This window comes from Lipotes vexillifer, unplaced genomic scaffold (assembly GCF_000442215.2).
Source record: "Lipotes vexillifer unplaced genomic scaffold, Lipotes_vexillifer_v1.1 scaffold259, whole genome shotgun sequence".
Lineage (NCBI taxonomy): Eukaryota > Metazoa > Chordata > Mammalia > Artiodactyla > Lipotidae > Lipotes > Lipotes vexillifer.
In genome coordinates, this window is record NW_006797031.1 from 15,426 (window position 1) to 43,262 (window position 27,837).

Below are 27,837 nucleotides of genomic sequence, written 5' to 3' on the forward strand. Positions count from 1 at the left end.
CGAATCAACGGACAAAGGATTAATCTCCAAAATATATAAACAGCTCATGCAGCTCAATATGAAAAAAACTAACAACGCAATCCAAAAACGGGCAGAAGACCTAAACAGACATTTCTCCAAAGAAGACATACAGGTGGCCAAGAGGCACATGAAAAGCTGCTCAACATCACTAATTATTAAAGAAATGCAAATCAAAACTACAATGAGGTATCACCTCACACCCGTTAGAATGGGCATCATCAGAAAATCTACAAACAACAAATGCTGGAGAGGGTGTGGAGAAACGGGAACCCTCTTGCACTGTTGGAGGGAATGTAAATTCATACAGACACTATGGAGAACAGTATGGGGGTTCCTTAGAAAACTAAAAATAGAATTACCATATGATCCAGCAATCTCACTACTGGGCATATACCCAGAGAAAACCATAATTCAAAAAGACACATGCATCCCAATGTTCACTGCAGCACTATTTACAATAGCCAGGTCACGGAAGCAACCTAAATGCCCATCGACAGACGAATGGATAAAGAAGGTATGGTACATATATACAATGGAATATTACTCAGCCATAAAAAGGAACGAAACTGGGTCATTTGTTGAGACGTGGATGGATCCAGAGACTGTCATGCAGAGTGAAGTAAGTCAGAAAGAGAAAAACAAATATCGTATATTAACGCATATATGTGGAACCCAGAAAAATGGTACAGATGAACCAGTGTGCAGGGCAGAAATTGAGACACAGATGTAGGGAACAAACGTATGGACACCAAGGGGGGAAAGCCGTGGGGATTGGGGATGGTGGTGTAATGAATTGGGCAATTGGGATTGACATGTATACAATGATGTGTATAAAACTGATGACTCATAAGGACATGCTGTATAAAAAAGTAAATAAAATAAAATTCAAAAATTCAAAAAAAAAAAAAAAAAGACCAGAGAGCTAGCTCTTTCTCTCTCTCCTTCTCCCTATCTGCCCACCATATAAGGATACAGCATCTGTTAACCAGGAAGAAGGTGTTCACCAAGAACCTCATTGTACTGGAATCCTACTCTTGAACTTCCAGCTTTCAGTCCAGAACTAAGAGAAATAAGTATTTGTTGTTTAAGCCATCCAATCTATGGTAGTTTTTTCATAGCAATCTGGATGCACTGTGTCAGTGCAACTGACCTCATTTTCCAATTCGATGATCAGTTTTGGGCTTCACTGTATTGATACATGTCATTAGACCTTACAGATTAACCCCTAAAACTCTCCCATACGTGTCATCCAGGACACCACTCGCCAGGTCTTACATCACTCTCTGATCATCCTTCTCAGTCTCTCACCAACTCCTTTTCCTTTACCTGCTCCTTAAACTGACGATGGGGTCCACCATCATCTACTCCTTTTCTTGTTCTGTTCTGCTCATGAGGTGATATTATTTTCTGTCATAATTTCATCTGTTACCCATATGCTCCTGATTCCAGATCTATATTTACCCCCCTAACGTCTACCTTACACTTATATTTCCAACTGGAGATATTTGTCATTTCTCCCTGGATAACCTTCTAGCATCATATATCTATCAATAAGAATCGAACTTATTATGCCCCGAATCCACCAAAAGAATGAATTAAATAAATGGAACAAAATAAAGCCATACCACTAGGTCTAAAAACAAACAAACAAAAAACTATTTACAAAAGCATAGTATTCAATAGGAGTGTGCTTGGTTTACTTACATAAAATAGCTTTCTAAAAAACATATACATTGTATTTTCCTATGGGGGAAAACTTATTTTTAATAGTAAAAAACTATCTTTTTGTAAAAATAGAAAAATGCTCTTTAAATGTCTGAATCAAATCATCTACAAATAAACCTGCAACTCACAAATGAACAGAAACTTAGTTATGACTATGCTAATCCAGGTCATCTGAGAAGCAAATGCTAAGACAGAACTGAACATGCAGGATTTTATTAGGAGAGATGACAGTGAGAGAAAATGGAGAGAAAGCTAGGCAAGGTGGAGAGAGCTATCAGACTGTGATACAAGTCTGACCTCAAGTATATGACAGAGGGAAGGAAGGCTGGGGGCAAGTAACGGGTCAACGGTTACAGAGCTAGTGGTGGAATGATCTTGGATCCAGGTAACCTGGCTTCAGTGGCAATCTCTTAACCACTTACACTATGTAAGAATTTACTCTATTCCTAGAAAAACATGTTCCATTATTCTTCCTGATTACACAGCTCCACTATTGTTGAATTGAACCCAACCTAATTTCATAAATCCAGTTATATCATATATATTGCATATTATTTCACAACTGGATACTGTGAGACACCTATTAGCTGACACTCAATATTCTACTGACTTCTTTATCTACCTATATATAAAAACTGAAAACAAATATCCTCCAAACACTTGCACATAAATTCCAACAAAAATGCATATACTGGTTAGTCCCAAAGGTATGTATTTTTTTCCTCTAATATATATTTTGACTCGATGAAAGAGTAGAGTTGTGAAGTTTCATTACAGCTCACTAGTTGGAAAATAATTTCAAGCTAACAGTCTGGGGCTTCCAGAAAGTTAGCATCTTACATACCTCTTTTTTGAAATTGAGAAAGTAGTTGGATTGGTCAACATGAAAAATCTCAAGGGCTGACCTCCTTAAGTTGTACCGTCGTAGGTGAATCTCTCGAACTTGAGAGTGAGGCCACTTGAAATCAAAGCCTACTCCTGAAAACAGAAACAATCTTGTGACTGGGGTACCACAAAAAGTTACTCATGCTATGCAGAAAATACCTCCTAGTTCCTGACAAAAGTAGCACTATGGAAAAGGAATTCAGTTTCCGTATGATGAAAACCATTTGTTAAATTTATTGGATGTTTAAATTGTTTCTTTTAAGGCTATTTTAAAATTCTGTAGCTTTTCTACTTCCTTTCCATTGGAATAGAGAATAACTCTGAATATTATATCTTAGAAAATTTTCCTTTTCTCTTTATGTTGCCAGCTTAGATTTAAATATCTTTTTATTTTCAGATAAAGGATTAGGTGAAAATCCTCTAGGAACAAGTGTACATATAAATAAATGTAAAATTGTATTTTATAACTTAAGTTTATAGCAATCCCCTCTAGCCAAACCTTTTCAAAAACATTAATAAAAAGGAAGCATTCCCTTCAGTACATTGTTGATAATAAATTTAATTCCATACTGACTTTCCATGTCTCTTTTTACATGGTAGACTACAATTCTACAGTCCCACCTTATCGCCTTCTTCTCATTAATGATTGATAAGCTAGATACTTAACTACTGAACAACAGAAATTATTCCCCCAGAACTCCTCACCGTCCTCTTTTTCAATGCTGCCATCATAGAAGTAAATGTGTTGAGTAGTGATTTCTAATCTGCCAGGAATTATGGCAATTATTGTAATGAGTTCACAGTCTTCCAACAACACCAATTTTTCTTTTTGATCCTGTTCTTCTTTCTCATTACTGTAAAAACAAAAACCAAACAAACAAACAACATCCAACAATGTATTCTGTGTAAATGGAAAAGAACATCATATTCAAATACAAATCTCGTGTCTGTAAGGTCAGTATCCAAAAGACTACTTGAATTTTCTACAAAAACCATTCCACTGCATATTAAATTACTTAAATATGTTCAAATATACTTATTACCCAATAACTAAGTTTCAAAAAACATATGTTTTACATTTCAATTGTATATGACCCATTAAAACAAAATATAGTGAATCTTCAATACTACTGGTAGAGGATGGTTCAAACATGCAGCAATACTGGTCATGTTTTTTAGTTATATTTGGCAGACATGAATTGACCCAGGGAATAAATGAATCTGTGAATAAAGGACTGTGTCATTAGTGGTGTTTCATAAATAATTATTAGAAGTATTACGATTGATTCTTAAACTGTAAAATGAGATGTTTCAAGAGCAACAAAAGCTAGAGCATCATCATCATAGTATCCCCTGATAGTGTAAATGGAGATAATACTAGGAGCCACTGTTGCCACACCATACTTAAAGTGAAGTCATCTCATATTTGGAGGACTGTTATCAAGTATGCTTTTTGGAGGAAATAACTGGGAAGGGACAGTCTTCTGGTGGCCTAGGTGACTTTTAACTGCCAAGTACAGAAATGAGAACTCCTATGACTCATGGAATGTTATTCAAGTATATCCTTCAAGCCAGCTGCTCTCTGGTCCTAGATATTTCACATTTGCCTCATTTCCAGGATAGCAATGACTAAATCTAATTTTGTTTCCAATGGATTTCGATGAGAAGCTCTACAAGTATCACCAACCTAACTGGGAATATTGCAACCATTAAAGCTAAGCTTAAAATAAAAAACTGAGAATGTTTTCCTAAACAGTGAAATTCCAATATTCACAGTGATGAAATAGAGAAAAAAGTGACCTGAGAGAGTAAATAGTCTGAAGGTTATTTCTATTCTATGAAACAAAGTGTTTTGGCTTTTCATTTGAAAATGAATGAGACTGACATCCACTGAATTCACTAGTCCTTGAAGAAAGAAAATAAAATCCCATTAAAAGGCTGACTAAAAGAATCTAACAAAACCAAAGACAGCTCCCTAGATAACTACCCCATCCAGTTCCCTGAAAATAATCAAGGACATATTTAAAAATTACTAAAATTATATTAACCAAAAAACCTGCTTATGCCAACAAAGGATATTATTGAACCTGGTCAATTTTTTCTTTTAATAAATTTATTTATTTATTCATTCATTTATTTGGGGCTGCACTGGGTCTTCACTGCTGTGCATGGGCTTTCTCTAGTTGCGGTGAGTGGAGGCTACTCTTCGTTGCAGTGTGTGGGCTTCTCATTGCGGTGGTTTCTCTTGTTGTGGAGCACAGACGCTCGGCGCGTGGGCTTCAGTACTTGTGGCACGTGGGTTCAGTACTTGTGGCTCGCGAGCTCTAGAGCGCAGGCTCAGTAGCTGTGGCACACAGGCTTAGCTGCCCCACGTCATGTGGGATCTTCCCAGGCCAGGGATCGAACCCGTGTCCCCTGCATTGGCAGGCGGATTCTTAACCACTGCACCACCAGGGAAGTCCCATGAACCTGGTCAATTTACAGTATTAAAATAAGTTCTAAGAAATATTTGCCATGTGTTGTTTATAACCTAAACAAAGTGATGTCCAGAATAAATTATATACTTGAGACTTAGCTACTCATTCTTGGCTGAATGTGAGGCTTTACAATCATAACAAGTAAAAGGGCAGATGTGTAAATCATCAAATTTGAATGCATTCTCTAAACCACATACAGATCCACTGGCAAAGAGTGGCAGTCATACTGATCAAGGGGTTTAAACACAAAAAACAAACTAATCACTGGCTGACCACTAAGCTATGCTGACCCAGGGGCAACCCCTAGTAAGCAAGGCTTTAAAAATAAATCAAAACAAAACAAAAACCCAGTAAGTACAGATATCAGTGGCATTCACTGCAGGTAAGACAGACTCCACAGACTTAATCTAGAAAAGTCACTAAACAAACAAAAATACAACAACAACAACCAGCATCAAGGAAGGAGATCAGAAACCAAAGTTGGTATAATTTATCTAAAATGTATGGTTTTCACAAAAATTATGAGACATAGGAAGAAACAGGAAAATACGGGCCATAAACTCAAAAGCAGTAAAAAGAAACTGTCTCTGGGGGACCTCAGATGTTCAACTTAGTAGACAAAGACTTCAAGGTAGCTATCATAAAAATACATGAAAAGAACTAAAGGAAACTATGTTTAAAGAACCCAAGTGCATTATGGCAAAAAAGCCTAGTCAAATAGAGTATTATTGATACAGAGATAGAAATTATATATATATTTTAAAAAGGAACCAAACGAGAAACTCTGAAATTGAAAAGCACAATAACTAAACGAAAAATTCACCAGAAGGACTCAACAGCATATTTGAACTTGAAGGATAAAGAAGCAGGGCTCTTGAAGATAGATCAAAAGAAACTGTCCAGGGCTTCCCTGGTGGCAAAGTGGTTGAGAGTCCGTCTGCCGATGCAGGGGACACGGGTTCGTGCCCCAGTCCGGGAAGATCCCACATGCCGTGGAGCGGCTGGGCCCGAGAGCCATGGCTGCTGAGCCTGCGCGTCCAGAGCCTGTGCTCTGCAACGGGAGAGGCCACAACAGTGAGAGGCCCGCATACGGGGAAAAAAAAAAAAAAGAAACTGTCCAATCTGAAGAACACAAAGAAAGAAGAATCAAGCAGAATGAAAGAACCTCAAAGGGTCACCATCAAGCAAAACAACATATGTGCAAAGGGAGACCCAGAGGAGAGAACAGAGAAAAAGGGCCAAAATATATTTGAAAAAATAATGCTGGCAACTTCTCAAATATGAAAAAAAAATTAATCTACACATCCAAGAAGCTCAATGAACTGCAAGCAAGATAAACACAAAGATATCCAAACATGGTCCTAAAGCCAAGGTACTAAAAGCCAAGGACAAAAAGAATAACCTAAAAACACCACAATACAGGACACAACAGAAAAGGTTAATAGCACATTTCTCATCAGAAACAAAAGGTAGTGAAAACCAGAAGGTAGTGGAAAGACATATTCAAAATGGTGAAAGGAAAAAAACTGTCAATCAAGAATTCTATATCTGACAAAACTATCTTCAAAAGAAAAAGCAATGGTGCTGGGGCAACTAGAATCACATGCAAAAGAATTAATATGGACCCCTACATCACACCACATATAAAACTTAACTCAAAATGGATCAAAGACCTAACATAAGAGATAAAATATAAAACTCTTAGGGCTTCCCTGGTGGCGCAGTGGTTGGGAGTCCGCCTGCTGGTGCAGGGGACACAGGTTCGGGCCCCGGTCCAGGAAGATCCCACATGCTGCGGAGCGGCTGGTCCCGTGAGCTATGGCCACTGAGCCTGCGCATCCGGAGCCTGTGTTCCGCAACGGGAGAGGCCACAGCAGTGGGAGGCCCACGTACCGCAAAAAAAAAAAAAAACCAAAAACTCTTAGAAAAAAATAGATGAAAGGAAATTCATCAAAATTAAAATTTTTTGTACATCGAAAGATACCAACAGAAAGTAAAAAAAAACAATTCAGGGCTTCCCTGGTGGCGCAGTGGTTGAGAGTCCGCCTGCCGATGCAGGGGACATGGGTTCATGCCCTGGTCTGGGAAGATCCCACACGCCACGGAGCAGCTGGGCCCGTGAGCCATGGCCACTGAGCCTGTGCGTCTGGAGCCTGTGCTCCACAACGGGAGAGGCCACAACAGTGAGAGGCCCGCGTACCACAAAAAGAAAGAAAAACAATTTAGTGGAGAACATTTTTGTAAATCCTGTATCTAATGAGGGACTTGTTGCTAAAATATGTAAAGAACACTTACAACTCAATAACTAAAAGACAACCCAATTAAAAAATAGGCAAAGGATCTGCATAAAGATTTCTCAAAAAAAGACATATAAATGTCCAACAAATACATAAAAAGATGTTCAGCATCATTAGTCATTAGGGAAATGCAAATTAAAATCACAAGATACCACCTCTAACATTCTAGGATGGTATCATAAATTAAAGAAAAACAAAACAGAGAATAATAGAAGTTGGGGTAGATTTGGAGAAATTAGAACTTTCATACATTGCTGAGGGAATGTAAAATGGTACAGTCATTATGAAAAGTTTCACAATTCCTCAAAAGGTTAAACATAGAATTAACACATGATCAGCAAATCCACTCCTAGTTTTTTTTTTTTATACCCAAGATAAATGAAAATATAAGTTGATACAAAAATGTGTACATGGGGCTTCGCTGGTGGCACAGTGGTTGAGAGTCCGCCTGCCAATGCAGGGGACAAGGGTTCGTGCCCCAGTCCGGGAAGATCCCACATGCCGTAGAGTGGCTGGGCCTGTGAGCCATGGCCACTGGGCCTGTGCGTCTGGAGGCTGTGCTCCGCAACGGGAGAGGCCACAACAGTGAGAGGCCTGCGTACCGAAAAAAAAAAATGTGTACATGAATGTTCAAGGCAGTATTATTCATAATAGCCAAAAAAGAAAAAAGAAACTACATAAATGTCCATCAACTGCTGAACGGCTAAACAAAAACTGTATATCCATATAATGGAATATTATTCAGCCATAAAAACAAATGGATGGAAACATTAAACTGAATGAAAAAAGCCAGACATAAAAAACAACATATTGAATGAAATACATGAAATGTTCAAAATAGGCAAATCCATAGAGAAGGAAAGCCAATTAGTGGTTGCTAGAGGATGTGAGGAGAGCAAATTGGGACTGACTGTTGAAAGGTGTAAGATCTCCTTTTGAGGTGATGGAAATGTTCTTGGACTAGAGAGTGGTGATGTTGCACAACTCTGTGAATATACTAAAAAAACACTGAACTGTGCACTTTAAAATAGTCAATTTTACGTTAAGTGAATCTCAATTTTCAAAAAATATATCTCAATTTTTTAAAAAGTAGTCAAAAATGAAGACAAAATAAAAATCTCCACAGATAACAAAAGACTAAGAGAATTTGTGGCTTATAGACCTTCCTTACAAGGAATACTGAAGGAATTCCTTCAGGCTTAAAAGGAAATGGCACCAGATGGTAATCTGAATGTACACCAAGAAATGAAGTGTATAAGTAGGTAAATATGCAGGGAAATATAAAGGAAAGCATAATTACACAGTTTTTTCTTCTCTTAACTGATTTAAAGACAAGTACATAAAACAGTAACTGCATTAAGCTGTACTGTTAGGCTTAAAACATATACAGGTTTAATATGTATGGTAACAAAGGAGAGATGAGAAAATGAGTATGTTTTATATTTGTTAAGGGGAAGTTTTTAAACTACAAATTCAAAATTTTAAAATATATCTAAGGCTATTTTTTCCTGGGAGAGGTTTGATAATTTATATCTTTCAAGGAATTTGTCCATTTCATTTAAATTGTCAAATTTATTGGCATAAAGTTGCCATTTCCTTTTTTTTTTTTATAATGATGTCTGGAATTTTTTTTTAAATATTTATTTATTTGTTTAGGCTGCGCTTGGTCTTAGTTGCCGCACACGGAACCTTCACTGAGGCATGCAGGATCTTTAGTTGCGGCACGTGGGATCTTTTACTTGCAGAATGCGGACTTAGTTGCGGCATGTGGACTCTTAAGTTGCGGCATGCAAACTCTTATAGTTGCGGCATGCACGCGGGATCTAGTTCCCCGACCAGGGATCAAATCCAGGCACCCTGCATTGGGAGTGAGAAGTCTTACCCACTGGACCACCAGGGAAGTCCCTATCATTTCCTTTTAATTATTTTAATGTATTTCTTTTCAATCATTTTAGCATTTGTAATGTTATCTCCTCTTTCATTCCTGATACTGGTAATTTATGTTGTCTTTATTTCCTAACCAATCTGGCTGGAGGTTTATTGTTTGGTTACCTGATTTTTAATAACCAACTTTTGTTTTCTTTGATCTTTCTTTTTGTTTTTTGGTTTTATCTTTCATGGACTTCTGCTTTTATCTTTATAATTTCTTCCTTTTGCTTAAAAGTTTATATTTCACACTGTACTTTCCAGATAAATACCTCAGCTGTATCCCATAAATTTGATACATTTTCATTATCATTCAGCTCAAAATATTTTCTAGTTTCAAGGTCCAGCTCCAAATTAACCCAGTCCTAAGAAGCCTTCTTCAGTAGTTTCAGTTAACACTAATAGACTCCTAACAGCTGATATATAGTATCAATTGTTGGATTCTGGGAATGCATAGTAATAGAATTTCAAGCAAATATTTTCCACAATTTTACAATCCCATTTCTCAGAATAAAATAATTTTAAATTCTTTCAAGTACTTATACATACATATTTACTCTGGCTGTTATTTCCTCTTCAGGAAGATCTAATTTATCCTCCTCCATATCACTAACTTTTACTTGTTTCACTACTTCCAAAAGCAGTGAATCACTGGAAGGCTGCAAATGCTGGATACCTGTTTAAACATAAAATGTTTGTTAAACACAAAGTAGGAAAATCATATCACAGTCCTTCTGTAATTTCTGACTGTTAATTATATGAATAATGTGTATAATAAGTAAGGTAAATTTTCTTGAAATTTCTTGAAATTTTCTAAGATAAGCGACTTACTACAGAGAAGTTTTTATACATGATTTAGAGTTATCTATGGTGCTTGACTGTGATTTTTTAAAATTATTATACATATAATACAAGGAATAAATATTTTAAAAGATGGTGTTTATCTTTAATGATGGTATTATTTATGTTTCAGAAACAGGCCAAGTTTTTGAGATTAAAGAGATTTCTTTAATCATATTTACTTCTAAAGCATACTACTAAGTAAGTTAAAAAATTATTCTCACTACATTAATTCAATGGAATTATTTTTACTGTGCATTTGAACTACAGAAATATTAAGAAAGAATGTGACAAATTACTTTTAACTGCAAGATAATACAAAGACCAAAAGCTGACGTGTTCCTTTCTGGAGTGCATGGAATTTAATAGATAATTCTGATACATATATATGCAACAAATGTCATGAACTATGCATTAATGTAAGAAGGCAGAGCTAGTGTAATAGAAAGAAGATGGGCTGTGAAATGGTAAACCTAAATTCAAATTCTATTCTGCCATTTATTAACCATATGACCCCCTCTGAATCTATGTTTTTGCAACTGTGAAATGGAGATACATCACATCACACATAAAATAAATAAATGGTAGCTCTTCTTATTGCACATTCATCTCTCAATTATCTGGTGGCATAAGAATAGTAATAAAAATATATGCATAATGTGTAGGTAGGACTGGAAAACATTTATATGTTTAACTATGAATAAAGACATTTCATGTGTATAATAAAAATAATTCATGCTAAATAACAAAACACTGTAAAGATGACAAAACCTCCCTTAATTTCTCAAATGGTATCCTTGCTCTGACATACAAAATGAATTAACCTAATGTACAGCTGCATTTCTCTTTTATAAATCTGCTTTGATCACATACAAGTCTAGATAATCTGATACAAACAGAAAAATACTGATGAAAATACTTATAAAGGTAAAACATTCTGCAGTTAATTCTGAAGTAAACTTCAAGGAACTTTAAAGAGTTTTAAAGACTGAGGCTGCTGGTTTTATACTATTATCAATTTCACTTACTTACATTCATTCTTTCATTCATTCATCTAGCCGCACTGTGCGGCTTGTGGAATCTTAGTTCCCTGACCAGGGATCAAACCCGGGCTCTCGGCAATAAAAGCGCAGAGTCCTAACCACTGGACTGCCAGGGAATTCCCCCAATTTCACTTTGAAATGTATGATTTTTTTCTTCTGTACAATTTTATTATTATCATTATACTTGGGATAATTTTGAAAACTAGGTAAAGAAAGGAACAGAGATGGAAAAAGAGAAAGGACACTGGTTTTCCTGGACTTAAAACAACTGAGACCAAGAAGAAGAAACATAAAATTATACCTGTATACATGTGTAAGACGGTTGAAGAAGGAGGGAAAGGGACAGGGAATTTCCTGGAGTGGGATTTATTGGCAAAATGAAGAAAAAATAGAGAACACTCTTCCTTAAATATTACTAAATTGAAGTCATTCACCAAAAGATGTTTTCTGCGTGGTAAGTATAAAATTTTAAGAGATAGAGAAAGTATAATAGTCTCAGGACATATACTGGGAGGACAAGCTATACACACTGACCGTTCCTGTATAAGACACTCTTTGTACCATGGACAAGGCCACTATTTTACATTAAGGGAAATCACTTACTGTGTCTGATTCATTTCAGAATATAAGACTCTAAATGGCAGGCATCATAGCTCTCAATTTTATGGCATTTACTGTACTGGCCAATATATCAAGGCAATTTTAAAAAGTAAGATTAAAAAACTGGTACTCATTTCATCTATAACTTAGTCACTAAACATAAGGTGCACAGATGTTCAGTCAGATGGCTATAAAGGAAGGGCTTCATAAGAATTTTAGAAACTCTTTAAAATCTGTTTTGATATACTGCAAGGCTATGCATTTTTAAGCACTTTTTTTTCTAGAAAAAAGGCATTGGCCCATCTAGATACTAAATGTCTGGAGTTCTGTAAGAAGAACAGGTCATAAAAGAAAGGCCTAAAGAGCTGCTAAGAATTCTAAATATTGAATATATTTAACATTAAACTCAGTTTTGGTAAGCAAAAGGCTAAGGTTAAAGGACCATGTTTTACTATACCATAATAGAGATAGAGATGATACATTTCACATCAGCTACAGTATAAATTTATGAGTTTAAATTACATTTTTCTTTGAAAAACTGCAATCAATTGAAATAGGAAGTCATTTTAGATTTAGGCCAAAGGCAACATATACAACAACAATTAATACCAATTATAAAATGTCACCCTTCTCTCATGATTAAATAATTTTGAAACAATGAAAACAATAACCATTCCCCACCAACACCCTCATTATCTTCAATAAATAAGTAAACAGCCATTGAAACTCACCTAGATTATCTCTCAAAGCACTAGCTTCATCATGGGTTTTGAAGTTATAATTTGGCACCAATTTAAGTCTCATGCGGGAATAATTTTCTACGTTAGCTAGTTTCCAGTGAAGTGGATTTTGTTTCCTATGAATATTCATAAGTAAACAAATAAACTATTTCGCTTAAAATTACAAAGACTGGTTTATCGAAATAGAGTAAGTATCAGGTACTTTACATTTTTTGGGCACCATTTTATAAAAACATTCACATTCCTTATCTCATTTGACCCAAACAACCCCGAGAAAAAAAACCAATGTCATTATGCATATCAACAGTATATACCTGAGCAATCTAAGACAGGCCTAAGATGCCATGTGATTTACAGGTACAGGAATAAGATTTGAACATAAATCTTCAGACTTACAGCTTGATATATTTTACTCTTTCACTGTTACAAGGAAGTTCTTAACTAGCTATTTAGGAGTTTATTCCAAATACAGTTTTCAAAATAAAATAATAATTTTAGTACAAATAAAGATAATATAATTGCAAATGGATCAAAAATCTAAATATAAGAGTTAAAGCTCTTAGAGGAAACAATAGGAGTAAGTCTTCATGACCCTGGATTTGGGAATGGTTTCTTAGATAAGACATCAATAACATAGGCAACAAAAGAAAGAAACAGATAAACTGGACTTCAAAATTCAAAGCTTTTGTGCATCAAAGGCCACTACGGAGAAAGTGAAAAGACAACCTACATATTTATAGACAATATATCCAATAAGGGTCTATTACTGAAAAAAAAAAACTCTTACAGTTCAACCACAAGAAGTCAAACAATCCAATTTAAAAATGGGCAAAAGACTTGAATAGACATTTCTTTAAAGAAGATATACAAATGGCCAACAAGTACCTGAAAAGATACTCAATGTCATTAGTCATTAGGGAATTGCAGTGAAATCATAAGATACCACTGCACACCCACTAGGATGACCATAATTAAAAAAAAAAAAAGACAAGTCTTGGTAAGGTTGTGGAGAAACTGAAACCCTCAAGCATTGCTGATAGGAATGTAAAATGATGCAGCTGCTGTTAAAAACCGTTTGGCAATTCCTCAGTAAGTTAAACACAGAATTACCATATGACCCAGTAATTCTTCCAGTATGTAAGCAAGAGAATTAGAAACAGGTGTTGAAACAAACACTTATCCACAGATGTTTAAAGCAATACTATTCACAACAGCCACAAGGAAAGCAACACGATGTCCATCATCTATTCCACACAATGGAATATTATTCAGCCATAAAAAGGAAAGAAAGTAATGATACATGCTACAACATAGTGAAAATACTAAGCTAAATGAAAGAAGCTGGGCACAAAAGGCCACATACTGAATGACTTCATTTATATGAAATATCCAGAATAGGCAAATCCATAGAGACAGAGAGCAGATTGGTGGTTGCCAGGGGTCGGGGGAAGGGATAATAGCTAGTGACTGCTTAATGGGTCCAGGGTTTCTTTTTCAGGTGATGAAAATGTTCTAAAGCTGGACAGTGGTGATTATTACACGACATGAGGAATGTACTTAATGCCACTAAATTGTATATTTTAAAATGGTTAAAACAGCAAATTTTATATTAAGTGTATTTTACCACAATAAAAAAGGGCTGTTAAAAAATGTGTGTGTGTGTGTGTATAAAATATAATTCAGAAGAACAGAAGTGACTTAGGATCAAATAAAGAAATTGTAAAATATTCAAATACACATCGTCACTAACCCTAGCTCAAAGAGGTGGTATCAGGAAGACAGAAGTAAATGGAATCAAAACAAATTCTATGTCACAGGGTAAGAGTAAAGGAAATAACTCCATGGTGAAAAACATATACACACAAAGCTCTACACATACCGAACTTATAATCCATAAAAGGCAAGCAAATTAATTAAAAGTAATCTTTTAAAAATTGAACATTTTAAAAATTGGATTGGAGAGATCACTGATTCATAAAGTTCTAGATCAGAGTTCTAAAGAAAAAAGGGTATTTAATGAATAATAGACACCTACCTTTCAGCCCAAGGTCCCCTTTCACATGTAAGATAGAGCTTTATTGCCTTCCAGCGTCTCAGAGTGGCTAACTGTGGACTGCTAAGTTGTTTAAGCATATTATTATACCTCAAGTTCTCTTGGCGTGCTTTCCGATTAAATGGCTCCACAAAAAACTCCTGAAAGAAACAGCAATAAATAATAGCACTGAATAATACATTTAGAGGTATATTTAAATTTTAATGCCATAATTTTAAACATCTGACCCAATAAAATCAAGCAATGAAAGAAAGAAGCTGGTAGCCAACAAGATATTCTTATTCCATTAGAATCATTCCTTTAATATAATTCTAGCTATAATCTACTTGTATTTTTTAAAACTTAAGAAAATAACTAACCAACAATAAACATGTAAAGAACTTCAAAAATGTAAAGTGTCTCAACATAGGATTTTAAATCTCAGAATTATTAACCTTATACCATCAAGTAAAATGATTTTCTTTGAAGATCTTTTGATTTATAAGGCATCTGGAATGTGACTCAAGTTTAAATAAAGTAAAAGGAAGAGTAACCACATTCTGCTCTACTGTTGATGGCCTGAAAGGCAATGTCAAAGACAAAAGAAATCTATAGGGGCAAATCTCTCACAATGAAAAATTCCATCACTTAAGAGTGCTACTCTCTGAACAGCATCCTAGCTAGCAAATGAATTCACATACCTATTCCAGTTTTCAGGATAAAATAGATTCTGATAATAAGTTCTACCAAGATATAACTCTAAGCCCTGAAATTAAAATTTTAAAATTTTCAAAAAGACAAGAGGTAAGCCTGGCTTATCTAACTCACACTGACATTCATTTATTAGGAAATATTAGGAACTAAAATAGTATTTAACTTGTTTCAAACAAATAACACTGAATCACATTAAAATGAACAGTTAAGACATTGATTTAAGAGACACCTTTTAGGGACTTCCCTGGTGGCGCAGTGGTTAAGAATCCACCTGCCAATGCAGGGGACACGGGTTTGGTCCCTGGTCCAGGAGGATCCCATATGCCACAAAGCAACTAAGCCTGTGAGCCACAACTACCGAGTCTGCACTCTGGAGCCCGCGTGCCACAACTGCAGAAGCCTGTGCACCCTACGAGCCCTGCTGCAACTACTGAGCCTGCATGCTGCAACTACTGAAGGCCATGCACCTAGATCCCATTCTCCACAACAAGAGAAGCCACTGCAGTGAGAAGCCCAGGTACCACAACGAAGAGTAGCCCCCGCTCGCAGCAACTAGAGAAAGCCCACGCACAGCTATGAAGACCCAACACAGCCAAAAAAAAAAACAAGACATCTTTTAAAGAGGCAGTACGGAAGTGTGTGTGGCTATAAGCTTTGGAACTAAACCTGGGTACAAATCTTAGGTACTTAATTCTCTGAAGCTCGGTACCATCCCTGTAAGATGGGGCTAACAATAATTGTCATCATAAAGATTAAGATTTAATGTGCTTAATATAATGCCAGAAAAGTAGCAAGCTCTCAATAAATTATAGCTATTATTATAACTGTTACTGTAACTACTACTACATTTGTAGGAAATCAATGATTTGGGAGATAGTGTTACTGAATATTTAAAACAGATCATTGCTGAGACAACTGAAGAAGTCATGAGAGCTCCATGATAATTAAACATCAATTTCACAGTTTTGAAGTTCAAGCACATAAGGATATTCTTTTGTTTTTTTTTTTTTTGGTTGTGTTGGGTCTTCGTTTGCTGCATGCGGGCTTTCTCTAGTTGTGGCGAGCGGGGGCTACTCTTCGTTGCGGTGGCTTCTCTTGTGAAGCATGGGCTCTAGGTGCATGGGCTTCAGTAGTTGTGGCACGTGGGCTCAGTAGTTGTGGCTCACGGGCTCCAGAGAGCAAGCTTGGTAGTTGTGGCACATGGGCTTAGCTGGTGCATGGCATATGGGATCTTCCCAAACCAGGGATGGAACTCATGTCCCCTGCATTGGCAGGGAGATTCTTAACCACTGCGCCACCAGGGAAGTCCTCATAAGGATATTCTTTTTTTTTTTTTTTTTTTTTAAAGGAAGAAGCAAATCTGCCTTTATTCTGAGAAAACGTGATCACCAATGATGAAAATCCAATGGCATCTACCAAAGAGCTACTAGAATAAGTGAGTTTAGAAAGGCTGCAGGATACAACATCTTTTACAGGAAGCTAACTTTTCCTAACAAAAGGCCTAAATGACTGTCCTAGCAGTTTTTCTTCACTGATCTGAGACAAGGCCAGTAAGCCACAAAGCTCCTTATTCGAGTGTTTCTCGGTTGTTTGCTCTTGTCATACAAACCCAGTTTTTAAAAAAATTTTACTGAGGAGACCCAGTAGTGACTGGGATGTGGGAAACCAGCATTCTGGTGGGAGGGTGCATTTTCTGTACAGTTTGGAGAGCAATTTCACACACTGCAGATTGAGAGCTTTAAATATTTAACCAATTTTACCTCTTGCAGTCTATCTTAAGAAAACAATCATTCAGGCAAAGCTCTATATACGAGCATTCCACTGAATCATAACCTATAATATGGCAAAAATTGAAAATAATTTGAACATTCAATAATGTATCTTTTATGTATCCATTCAATAATGCTTTTGAAGAATTTTTAGAAAAAGGTTCATGTTAGATGAAAAATATCAGGAAAAATGCTAAACTTGCAAAATATTATTACTGTTACATATTTACTACATAAATACAACTATAAAACTAAGAAAACATTCCAAAATGTGGACAGTAGTTAATACTGAATGAGAGGACCTATCCTCTTCCATTTCTTAAACTGTCTTCAATTACGTTGTACTACTTGAATATCTGAATCACAGAACCTCCCCTCCAATCTAAGGACAAAGGAAAGGATATTTAAAGGTGCTATAGTTGAAAATAAAGTCAGACATTGCATCGTAGCTCAGTTTTATTTTCAGTAGTTAAGAAACATTTAAGCACCAAACAAAGCAAGTGAACCCTCAGCACCCAAGGGCCAGTAGAGGCAAAAGATGAGGCCCCCATAGTAAAGTGGCAACTACTGCAGGTATCATTGCCCTAGGAGGGATGCACTGTCTAGGAAGGGACACAAGTTTAGACCTTAATCCCTTTCCCTTGCCCTGACTCAGTGGGCAACAGGGGGCCCAAAGTGCTGCATGGTCCAGATCACCAGAGAAAGCTGGTGAAGAAAGTTGACGATGGAAATTCGGAGAAGGCGGGAATCCAGCTCTCCAGCGGACCACCAGGACGCTGCCGCTATGAGCTCCTTCCCGATCGCCCCTTGGGGCGGTTTGGCACCTGGGGCCAGGGACCCATGGGCAATCTCCGCCTCCAAGGTGGATGGGAAAGGCACGCTTTGCGCAAATACGTGTGGCTGGCTTCCCGGCCCTCTGGCCGTGGACGCGGGGTGTCCGCCCGGCCCCGAAGAGTGCTGTGCTGGCGCGACACGCAGAGAGCTCTGTAGTTTGCAGCGGCGGCAGCATCCGCGCTGCAGGGGCCACCCGGCCACCCCTGCCACCCCAGCTGCCCAGGACTTCAGTGCTGCCCACCATCCTGCCTGCGCCCCCCATAAGGATATTCTCAAATCAGGTTTTCCTAGAAAAGCTAAGTGTGAAGTTAAAGAGAAAATGCTGGTTGGTATAGTAGTTGGTAGAACATCTTTGAGGGCAATACAACAGTAATTATTATCATAATTGCTCCATACCGGTAATTCCACTTATTCTAGGGAAGTCATTCTGGATAAGCATAAAAATATGACTACAGAGACAATCGATACTATTTATAATAAAGAAGAAACTGGTAAATTAGATCTAAAACCGGGAAATAAGTTTAAATCTTCTAATACATAATATAATGGAGTATTAGACAATCAGATAATGGCAGGGAAAAATGTTCACAGTACATTTTAAGAAAGTAGTAGCAAATGAAACTACCATTTTGGTTAAACCAAATATATACATAAAAATATAGGAAGGATAATATACCAAAATATTAGTAGTGGTGGATTACAAATGTTTCTTTTTATACCTTAGTTATGGAATAAACATGTGTTTTTATTTGGTCTTCTCTAATTTGTTTCATCTGTGTTCTGTAGTTTTTAGCATATAGATTCTATGCATATTTTGTTAGATAGATATCTAAGTACCTCATTCTTTTTAGACCTATTGTAAATAGTATTTTTTTAATTGCAGTTTCCAATTGCTCGATGCTAGTATATAGAAATATGATTAAATTTTGTGTATTGATATTGTGTCCTGCAATGTTGCTAAATTCATTAATTACAGGAGATTTCTGATAGATTCCTTAGGATTTTCTACACAGATAATTATGTGATCTGCAAATAGTTTTATTTCTTCCTTCCCAATATAAATGTCTTTTTTTTTTCTATTCTTATTGCATTTGCTATGTCTTATAGTACAATAGTGACTAAGAAGAGTGAAAGTGAACATTCCACCCTAGTCTCTATTTTATGAGGAAAGCACTCAGTTTTTCACCATTACATATGAATGCTTTTTCATGCTTTACATCTCAAATGCTTTTTCTGCATCTACTGATATGATTATCTACTTTTTCTTGATAAGTCTATTAAGGTGACTGATTATTAACTGATCATCAAATGTTGAACCAGCCTTGCAATCCCAACAGACACTCTACCTGGTTGTGATGTATTTTTTTTTTATACATTGCTAGATTTGGTTTGCACCTATGTTCCCAAGGGATACTGGTCTTTAGTTTTCTTGCACTGTTTTTGTATGGTTTCAATATGAGGGTAATATTGCCTCATATAATGAGTTGGGAAGCCTTGCCACTTTTCAATTTTCTGAAGAGAGTGTGAGGAATTGGTGTAATTTCTCCATTAAACACTTGGTAAAATTTGCCACTGAAACCAACTGGGCCTAGAGTTTTCCCTCTTGGAAGGTATTTAACTATAAATTCAATTTCTTTAACAGAAAACTAACCAGGTTATCTACTTATTATTGAATTAGTTTGGGAAATTTGTAGTTGTCAAGAAATTGATCCATTTCATCTAAATCATCTTATTTATGTGCACAGATTAGCCTGTAGTAGTCCCTTATTATCATGTTGATGTCTGTGAAGTCAGCGGCGATTCATTTCTGGTATGAGCAATTTTTTACTTTTTTTCCCCTCAATTTGGCTAGAAGTTTATCAATTTTATTGATATCTTAAGTAGATTTTGGTTTCATTGATTTTCTCTATTGTTTTTCTGCTTTCAATTCCATTGATTTCTGCTCTTTAATAAGGGAATTCCCTGGTGGTCCAGTGGTTAGGACTTGGCGCTTTCACTGTGGTGGCTAAGGTTCAATCCCTGGTCGGGGAACTAAGATCCCACAAGCCACGTGGCACGGCCAAAACAAACAAACAAACAAAACAAAAGAACCAAACTAATGTAATTTAGTTTACTTTTTCAAGTTCCTTAGGGTAGAATGAACTTACACTAAAAAAGAAGAAAGGTCTCAAATTAATAAGTACTTTGTGTTATAAATTTCCCTCTAAGCACTGATATATACTCAGCCTCCTTAAAGATATCTACTATCAGCCTGATAGACGGAGCGGGGAAGCTCTGGAGGCGCGGAGGAGAGCGCAGCAACGGGGGCGCGGAGGGCAAAGCGGGGAGATTCCCGCACAGAGGAGCGGTGCCGACCGGCGCTCACCAGCCCGAGAGGCTTGTGTGCTCGCCCGCCGGGGCGGGCGGGGGCTGGGAGCTGAGGCTCCGGCTTCGGAGGTCAAGATCCCAGGGAGGGGACTGGGGTTAGCTGCGTGAACACAGCCTGAAGGGGGCTAGTGCGCCACGGCTAGCCGGGAGGGAATCCGGGAAAAGTCTGGACTTGCCGAAGAGACAAGAGACTTTTTTCCTTGCCTCTTTATTTCCTGGTGCGTGAGGAAAGGGGATTAAGAGCGCCGCTTAAAGGAGCTCCAGAGACGGGCGCGAGCCGCGGCTAAAAGCGCGGACCCCAGAAAGGGGCATGGGATGCTAAGGCTGCTGCCGCCGCCACCAAGAAGCCTGCGTGCGAGCACAGGTCACTATCCATGCTTCCCCTCCCGGCAGCCTGTGCAGCCCACCACTGCCAGAGTCCGGTGATCCAGGGACAACTTACCTGGCAGAAAGCACAGCGCGCCTCAGGCTGGCGCAACGTCCCACCGGCCTCTGCCGCCACAGGCTCGCCCCGCAACCATACCCCTCCCTCGCCCCCGCCTGAGTGAGCCAGAGCCCCCGAATAAGCTGCTCCTTTAACCCCACCCTGTCTGAGCGAAGAACAGATGCCCTCGGATGACGTACACACAGAGGCAAGGACAAATCCAAAGCTGAACCCCGGGAGCTGTGCTAACAAAGAAGAGAAAGTTCACCCAGCAGACTCAGGAGCAGCAGATTAAATCTCCACAATCAACTTGGTGTACCCTGCATCTGTGGAATACCTGAATAGACAACGAATCATCCCAAATTGAGGAGGTGGACTTTGGGAGCAATGACATATATATTTTTCTAACTTTTTCTCTTTTTATGAGTGTGTATGTGTATGCTTCTGTGTGTGATTTTCTCTGTATAGCTTTGCTTTTACCATTTGTCCTAGGGGTCTGTCTGTCCGGATTTCTTTTTTTTATTAAAAAAATTTTTTAATTATATTTTATTTTAATAACTTTATTTTATTTTAATTTATTTTATTTTATCTTCTTTCTTTCCTTCTTTTTTTTTCTCCCTTTAATTCTTAGCTGTGTGGAGGACAGGCTCTTGGTGCTCCAGCCAGGCATCAGGGCTCTGCCCACTGAGGTGGGAGAGCCAAGTTCAGGACACTGGTCCACAAGAGACCTCCCAGCTCCACGTAATATCAAATGGCAAAAATCTCCCAGAGATCTCATCTGAATGCCAAGACCCACTCCACTCAACGACCAGCAAGCTACAGTGCTGGACACCCTATGCCAAACAACTAGCAAGACAGGAACACAACCCCATCCATTACTAGGGAGGCTGCCTAAAATCATAATAAGACCACAGACACACCAAAACACACCACCAGACGTGGACCTGCCCACCAGAAAGACAAGATCCAGCCTCATCCACCAGAACACAGGAACTAGTCCCCTCCACCAGGAAGCCTACACAACCCACTGAACCACCCTTAGCCACTGGGGACAGACACCAAAAACAACAGAAACTACAAACCTGCAGCCTGTGAAAAGGAGACCCCAAACACAGTAAGATAAGCAAAATGAGAAGACAGAGAAACAAATAGCAGATGAAGGAGCAAGGCAAAAACCCACCAGACCAAACGAAGAGGAAGTAGGCAGTCTACTGGAAAAAGAATTCAGAGTAATGATAGTAAAGATGATCCAAAATCTTGTAAATAGAATGGAGAAAAAAAAAGAAATGTTTAACAAGGACCTAGAAGAACTGAAGAGCAAACAAACAATGATGAACAACACAATAAATAAAATTTAAAATTCTCTACAAGGGATCAATAGCAGAATAACTGAGGCAGAAGAACGGATAAGTGACCTGGAAGATAAAATAGTGGAAATAACTACTGCAGAGCAGAATAAAGAAAAAAGAATGAAAAGAAGTGAGGACAGTCTCAGAGACCTCTGGGACAACATTAAACAAACCAACATTCAAATTACAGGGGTCCCAGAAGAAGAAGAGAAAAAGAAAGGGACTGAGAAAACATTTGAAGAGATTACAGTTGAAAACTTCCCTAATATGGGAAAGGAAATAGTTAATCAAGTCCAGGAAGCACAGCAAGTCCCATACAGGAATAATCCAAGGAGAAACATGCCAAGAAACATATTAACCAAACTATCAAAAATTAAATAAAACGAACAAATATTAAAAGCAGCAAGGGAAAAACAACAAATAACACAAAAGGGAATCCCCATAAGGTTAACAGCTGATCTCTCAGCAGAAACTCTACAAGCCAGAAGGGAGTGGCAGGACATACTGAAAGTGATGAAGGAGAAAAACCTGCAACCAAGATTACTCTACCCAGCAAGGATCTCATTCAGATTTGATGGAGAAATTAAAACCTTTACAGACAAGCAAAAGCTGAGAGAGTTCAGCACCACCAAACCAGCTTTACAACAAATGCTAAAGGAACTTCTCTAGACAAAAACACAAGAGAATCACAAGAGAAGGAAAAGACCTACAATAACAAACCCAAAACAAGTAAGAAAATGGTAATAGGAACATACATATCGATAACTACCTTAAATGTAAATGGGTTAAATGCTCCAACCAAAAGACACAGACTGGCTGAATGGATACAAAATCAAGACCAATATATATGCTGTCTACAAGAGACCCACTTCAGACCTAGGGACACATGCACACTGAAAATGAGGGGATGGAAAAAGATATTCCATGTAAATGGAAATCAAAAGAAAGCAGGAGTAGCAATTCTCATATCAGACAAAATAGACTTTAAAACAAAGACTAGTACAAGAGACAAAGAAGGACACTACATAATGATCAAGGGATCAATCCGAGAAGAAGATATAACAATTGTTAATATTTATGCACCCAACATAGGAGACCCTCAATACATAAGGCAAATACTAACAGCCATAAAAGGGGAAATCGACAGTAACGCAATCATACTAGGGGACTTCAACACCCCACTTTCACCAAGGGACAGATCATCCAAAATGAGAATAAATAAGGAAACACAAGCTTTAAATGATACATTAAACAAGATGGACAACTGATATTTATAGGACATTCCCTCCAAAAACAACAGAATACACATTCATCTCAAGTGCTCATGGAACATTCTCCAGGACAGATCATATCTTGGGTCACAAATCAAGCCTTGGTAAATTTCAGAAAATTGAAATCATGTCAAGTATCTTTTCCAACCACAATGCTTTGAGACTAGATATCAATTACAAGAAGAAATCTGTAAGAAATACAAACACATGGAGGCTAAACAACATTCTACTTAATAACTAAGAGATCACTGAAGAAATCAAAGAGGAAATCAAAATAAAACCTAGAAGCAAATGACAATAAAAACACAACGATCCAAAACCTATGGGATGCAGCAAAAGCAGTTCTAAGAGGGAAGTTTATATCTATATAAGCCTACCTTAAGAAACAAGAAACATCTCAAATAAACAACCTAAACTTACACCTAAAGCAATTAGAGAAAGAAGAACAAAAAAGCCCCAAAGTTAGCAGAAGGAAACAAATCATAAAGATCAGATCAGAAATAAATGAAAAAGAAATGAAGGAAACGATACCAAAGATCAATAAAACTAAAAGCTGGTTCTTTGAGAAGACAAACAAAATTGATAAACCATTAGCCAGACTCATCAAGAAAAAAAGGGAGAAGACTCGAATCATTAGAATTAGAAATGAAAAAGGAGAAGTAACAACGGACACTGCAGAAATACAAAGGACCATGAGAGATTACCAGAAGCAACTCTATGCCAATAAAATGGACAACTTGGAAGAAATTCTTAGAAATGCACACCTTCTGAGACTGAACCAGGAAGAAACAGAAGATAAGAACAGACCAATCACAAGCACTGAAATTTAAACTGTGATTAAAAATCTGCCAACAGACAAAAGCCCAGGACCAGATGGCTTCACAGGTGAATTATATCAAACATTTAGAGAAGAGCAAACACCTATCCTTCTCAGACTCGTCCAAAACATAGCAGAGGGGGCTTCACTGGTGCCGTAGTGGTTGAGAGTCCTCCTGCCAATGCAGGGGACACGGGTTAGTGCCCCGGTCTGGGAAGATCCCACATGCTGAGGAGCAGCTAGGCCCGTGAGCCATGGCCGCTGAGCCTGTGCATCCAGAGCCCGTGCTCCGCAATGGCAGAGGCCACAACAGTGAGCGGCATGCATACTGCAAAAAAAAAAGAAAAAAATCAGAGGGAGGAACACTCCCAAACTCATTCTACGAGGCCAACATCACTCTGATACCAAAACCAGACAAGGATGTCACAAAAAAAGAAAATTACAGGCCAATATCACTGATGAACATAGATGCAAAAATCCTCAACAAAGTACTAGCAAACAGAATCCAACAGCACATTAAAAGGCTCATACATTATGATCAAGAGGGGTTTATTCCCAGGAATGCAAGGATTCTTCAATATATGCAAATCAATCAATGTGATACACCATATTAACAAACTGAAGGAGAAAAATCTTATGATCATCTCAACAGATGCAGAGAAAGCTTTTGACAAAATTCAACACCCATTTATGATAAAAACCCTCCAGAAAGTAGGCATAGAGGGAACTTTCCTCAACATAATAAAGCCCATATATGAGAAACCCACAGCCAACATCATCCTCAATGGTGAAAACCTGAAACCATTTCCACTAAGATCAGGAACAAGACAAGGTTGCCCACTCTCACCACTATTATTCAACATAGTTTTGGAAGTTTTAGCCACAGCAATCATAGAAGAAAAGGAAATAAAAGGAATCCAAATCGGAAAAGAAGAAGTAAAGCTGTCACTGTTTGCAGATGACATGATACTATACATAGAGAATCCTAAAGATGCTACCAGAAAACTACTAGAGCTAATCAATGAATTTGGCAAAGTAGCAGGATACAAAATTAATGCACAGAAATCTCTTGCACTCCTATACACTAATGATGAAAAATCTGAATGTGAAATTAAGAGAACACTCCCATTTACCACTGCAACGAAAAGAATAAAATATCTAGGAACACACCTACCTAAGGAGACAAAAGACCTGTATGCAGAAAATTATAAGACACTGATGAAAGAAATTAAAGATGATACAAATAGATGGAGAGATATACCATATTCCTGGATTGAAGAATCAACATTGTGAAAATGACTCTACGACCCAAAGTAATCTACAGATTCAATGCAATCCCTATCAAACTACCATTGGCATTTTTCACAGAACTAGAACAGAAAATTTCACAGTTTGTATGGAAACACAAAAGACCCCAAATAGCCAAAGCAATCTTGAGAAAGAAAAATAGAGCTGGAGGAATCAGGGTTCCTGACTTCAGACTATACTACAAAGCTACAGTAATCAAGACAGTATGGTACTGGCACAAAAACAGAAATATACATCAATGGAACAGGATAGAAAGCCTAGAAATAAACCCACGCACATATGGTCACCTTATATTTGATAAAGGAGACAAGAATATACAGTGGAGAAAAGATAGCTTCTTCAATAAGTGGTCCTGGGAAACCTGGACAGCTACATGTAAAAGAATGAAATTAGAGCACTCCGTAACACCATACACAAAAATAAACTCAAAATGGATTCAAGACCTAAACGTAAGGCCAGACACCATCAAACTCTTAGAGGAAAACATAGACAGAACACTCCATGACATAAATCACAGCAAGATCCTTTTTGACGCACCTCCTAGAGAAATGGAAATAAAAACAAAAATAAACAAATGGGACCTAATGAAACTTAAAAGTTTTTGCACAGCAAAGGAAACCATAAACAAGACAAAAGACAACACTCAGAATGGGAGAAAATATTTGCAAATTAAGCAACTGACAAAGGATTCATCACCAAAATTTACAAGCAGCTCATGCAGCTCAATAACAAAAAAGCAAACAACCCAATCCAAAAATGGGCAGAAGACCTAAATAGATGTTTCTCCAAAGAAGATATACAGATTGTCAACAAACACATGAAAGAATGCTCAACATCATTAATCATTAGAGAAATGCAAATCAAAACTACAATGAGGTATCATCTCACACCAGTCAGAATGGCCATCATCAAAAAATCTAGAAACAATAAATGCTGGAGAGGATGTGTAGAAAAGGGAACACTCTTGCACCATTGGTGGGAATGTAAATTGATACAGCCATTATGGAGAACAGTATGCAGGTTCCTTAAAAAACTACTCCTTAAAAAACTAAAAATAGAACTACTGGGCTTCTCTGGTGGTGCAGTGGTTGAGAGTCCGCCTGCCGATGTAGGGGACATGGGTTCGTGCCCTGGTCCGGGAAGATACAAATAGAACTACCATAGGACCCAGCAATCCCACTACTAGGCATATGCCCTGAGAAAACCATAATTCAAAAAGAGTATGTACCAAAATGTTCATTGCAGCTCTATTTACAATAATAGCCAGGACATGGAAGCAACCTAAGTGTCCATCAACAGATGAATGGATAAAGAAGATGTGGCACATATATACAATGGATTATTACTCAGCCATAAATATAAACGAAATTGAGTTATTTGTCGTAAGGTGGATGGACCTAGAGTCTAATCCCACTACTGGGCATATACCCTGAGAAAACCATAACTGAAAAAAAGTCATGTACCACAATGTTCATTGCAGCTCTATTTACAATAGCCATGTCTTGGAAGCAACCTAAGTGTCCATCAACAGATGAATGGATAAAGAAGATGTGGTACATATATACAATGGAATATGGTACATATATACCATGGAATGTTACTCAGCCATAAAAAGGAACGAAACTGAGTTATCTGTAGAGAGGTGAGTGGACCTAGAGACTGTCATACAGAGTGAAGTAAGTCAGAAAGAGAAAAAGAAATACCATATGCTAACACATATATATGGAATCTGAAAAAAAAAAAGAAAAGAAAATGGTCAGAAGAACCTAGGGACAAGATGGAATAAAGATGCAGACCTACTAGAGAATGGACTTGAGGATACGGGGAGGGGGAAGGGTAAGCTGGGACAAAGTGAGAGAGTGGCATGGACATATATACACTGCCAAACATAAAATAGCTAGCTAGTGGGAAGCAGCCACATAGCACAGGGAGATCAGCTTGGTGCTTTGTGACCACCTAGAGGGGTGGGATGGGGAAGGTTGGAGGGAGGGAGATGCAAGAGGGAAGAGATATGGGGACATATGTATATGTATAACTGATTCACTTTGTTATAAAGCAGAAACTAACACACCATTGTAAAGCAATTATACTCTAATAAAGATGTTAAAAGTAAAAATAAATAAAATTAAAAACATAAAATATTGTTCATTTTCAAAGTTCAGTCTTGTTATTACTCTCATTTGAACATTAAATGCTTGAAATCAACATAAAAAACTGGTATTAAAAACATTTAATAATTTTTACCTGAAACTTGAGCTTGCTCTCTCCCCCTTCCCGGTCTCGTTTATGCATATTCACCATTAAGGCTTCATAACAATCCTTCCAATAAAGTGCCATGCTCTCATGACCATCATAAAATGCATGGGTTTCATACTGCTTCATATAAGGTACAATCTTA

The 27,837-nt window shown here is 37.6% G+C and overlaps 1 protein-coding gene and 1 pseudogene across 1 annotated transcript in view; both read right to left on the reverse strand.

Moving 5' to 3' along the window:
- The window catches only part of NBEAL1 (neurobeachin like 1), a gene marked incomplete at its 3' end in the record, with an annotated part of 145,371 nt that overhangs the window by 14,791 nt on the left and 102,743 nt on the right, over window positions 1–27,837 (reverse strand). Inside the window, exons 32-37 of the mRNA XM_007469188.1 lie at window positions 27,684–27,833; window positions 14,590–14,747; window positions 12,546–12,670; window positions 9,881–10,007; window positions 3,337–3,485; window positions 2,591–2,724 (exon numbers count right to left, since the gene is read on the reverse strand). Coding sequence (XP_007469250.1) covers window positions 2,591–2,724; window positions 3,337–3,485; window positions 9,881–10,007; window positions 12,546–12,670; window positions 14,590–14,747; window positions 27,684–27,833 — 843 coding nt within the window. The remainder of the gene's footprint in view (window positions 1–2,590; window positions 2,725–3,336; window positions 3,486–9,880; window positions 10,008–12,545; window positions 12,671–14,589; window positions 14,748–27,683; window positions 27,834–27,837) is intronic.
- LOC103068589 (EKC/KEOPS complex subunit LAGE3 pseudogene) lies at window positions 17,721–18,342 on the reverse strand (annotated as a pseudogene).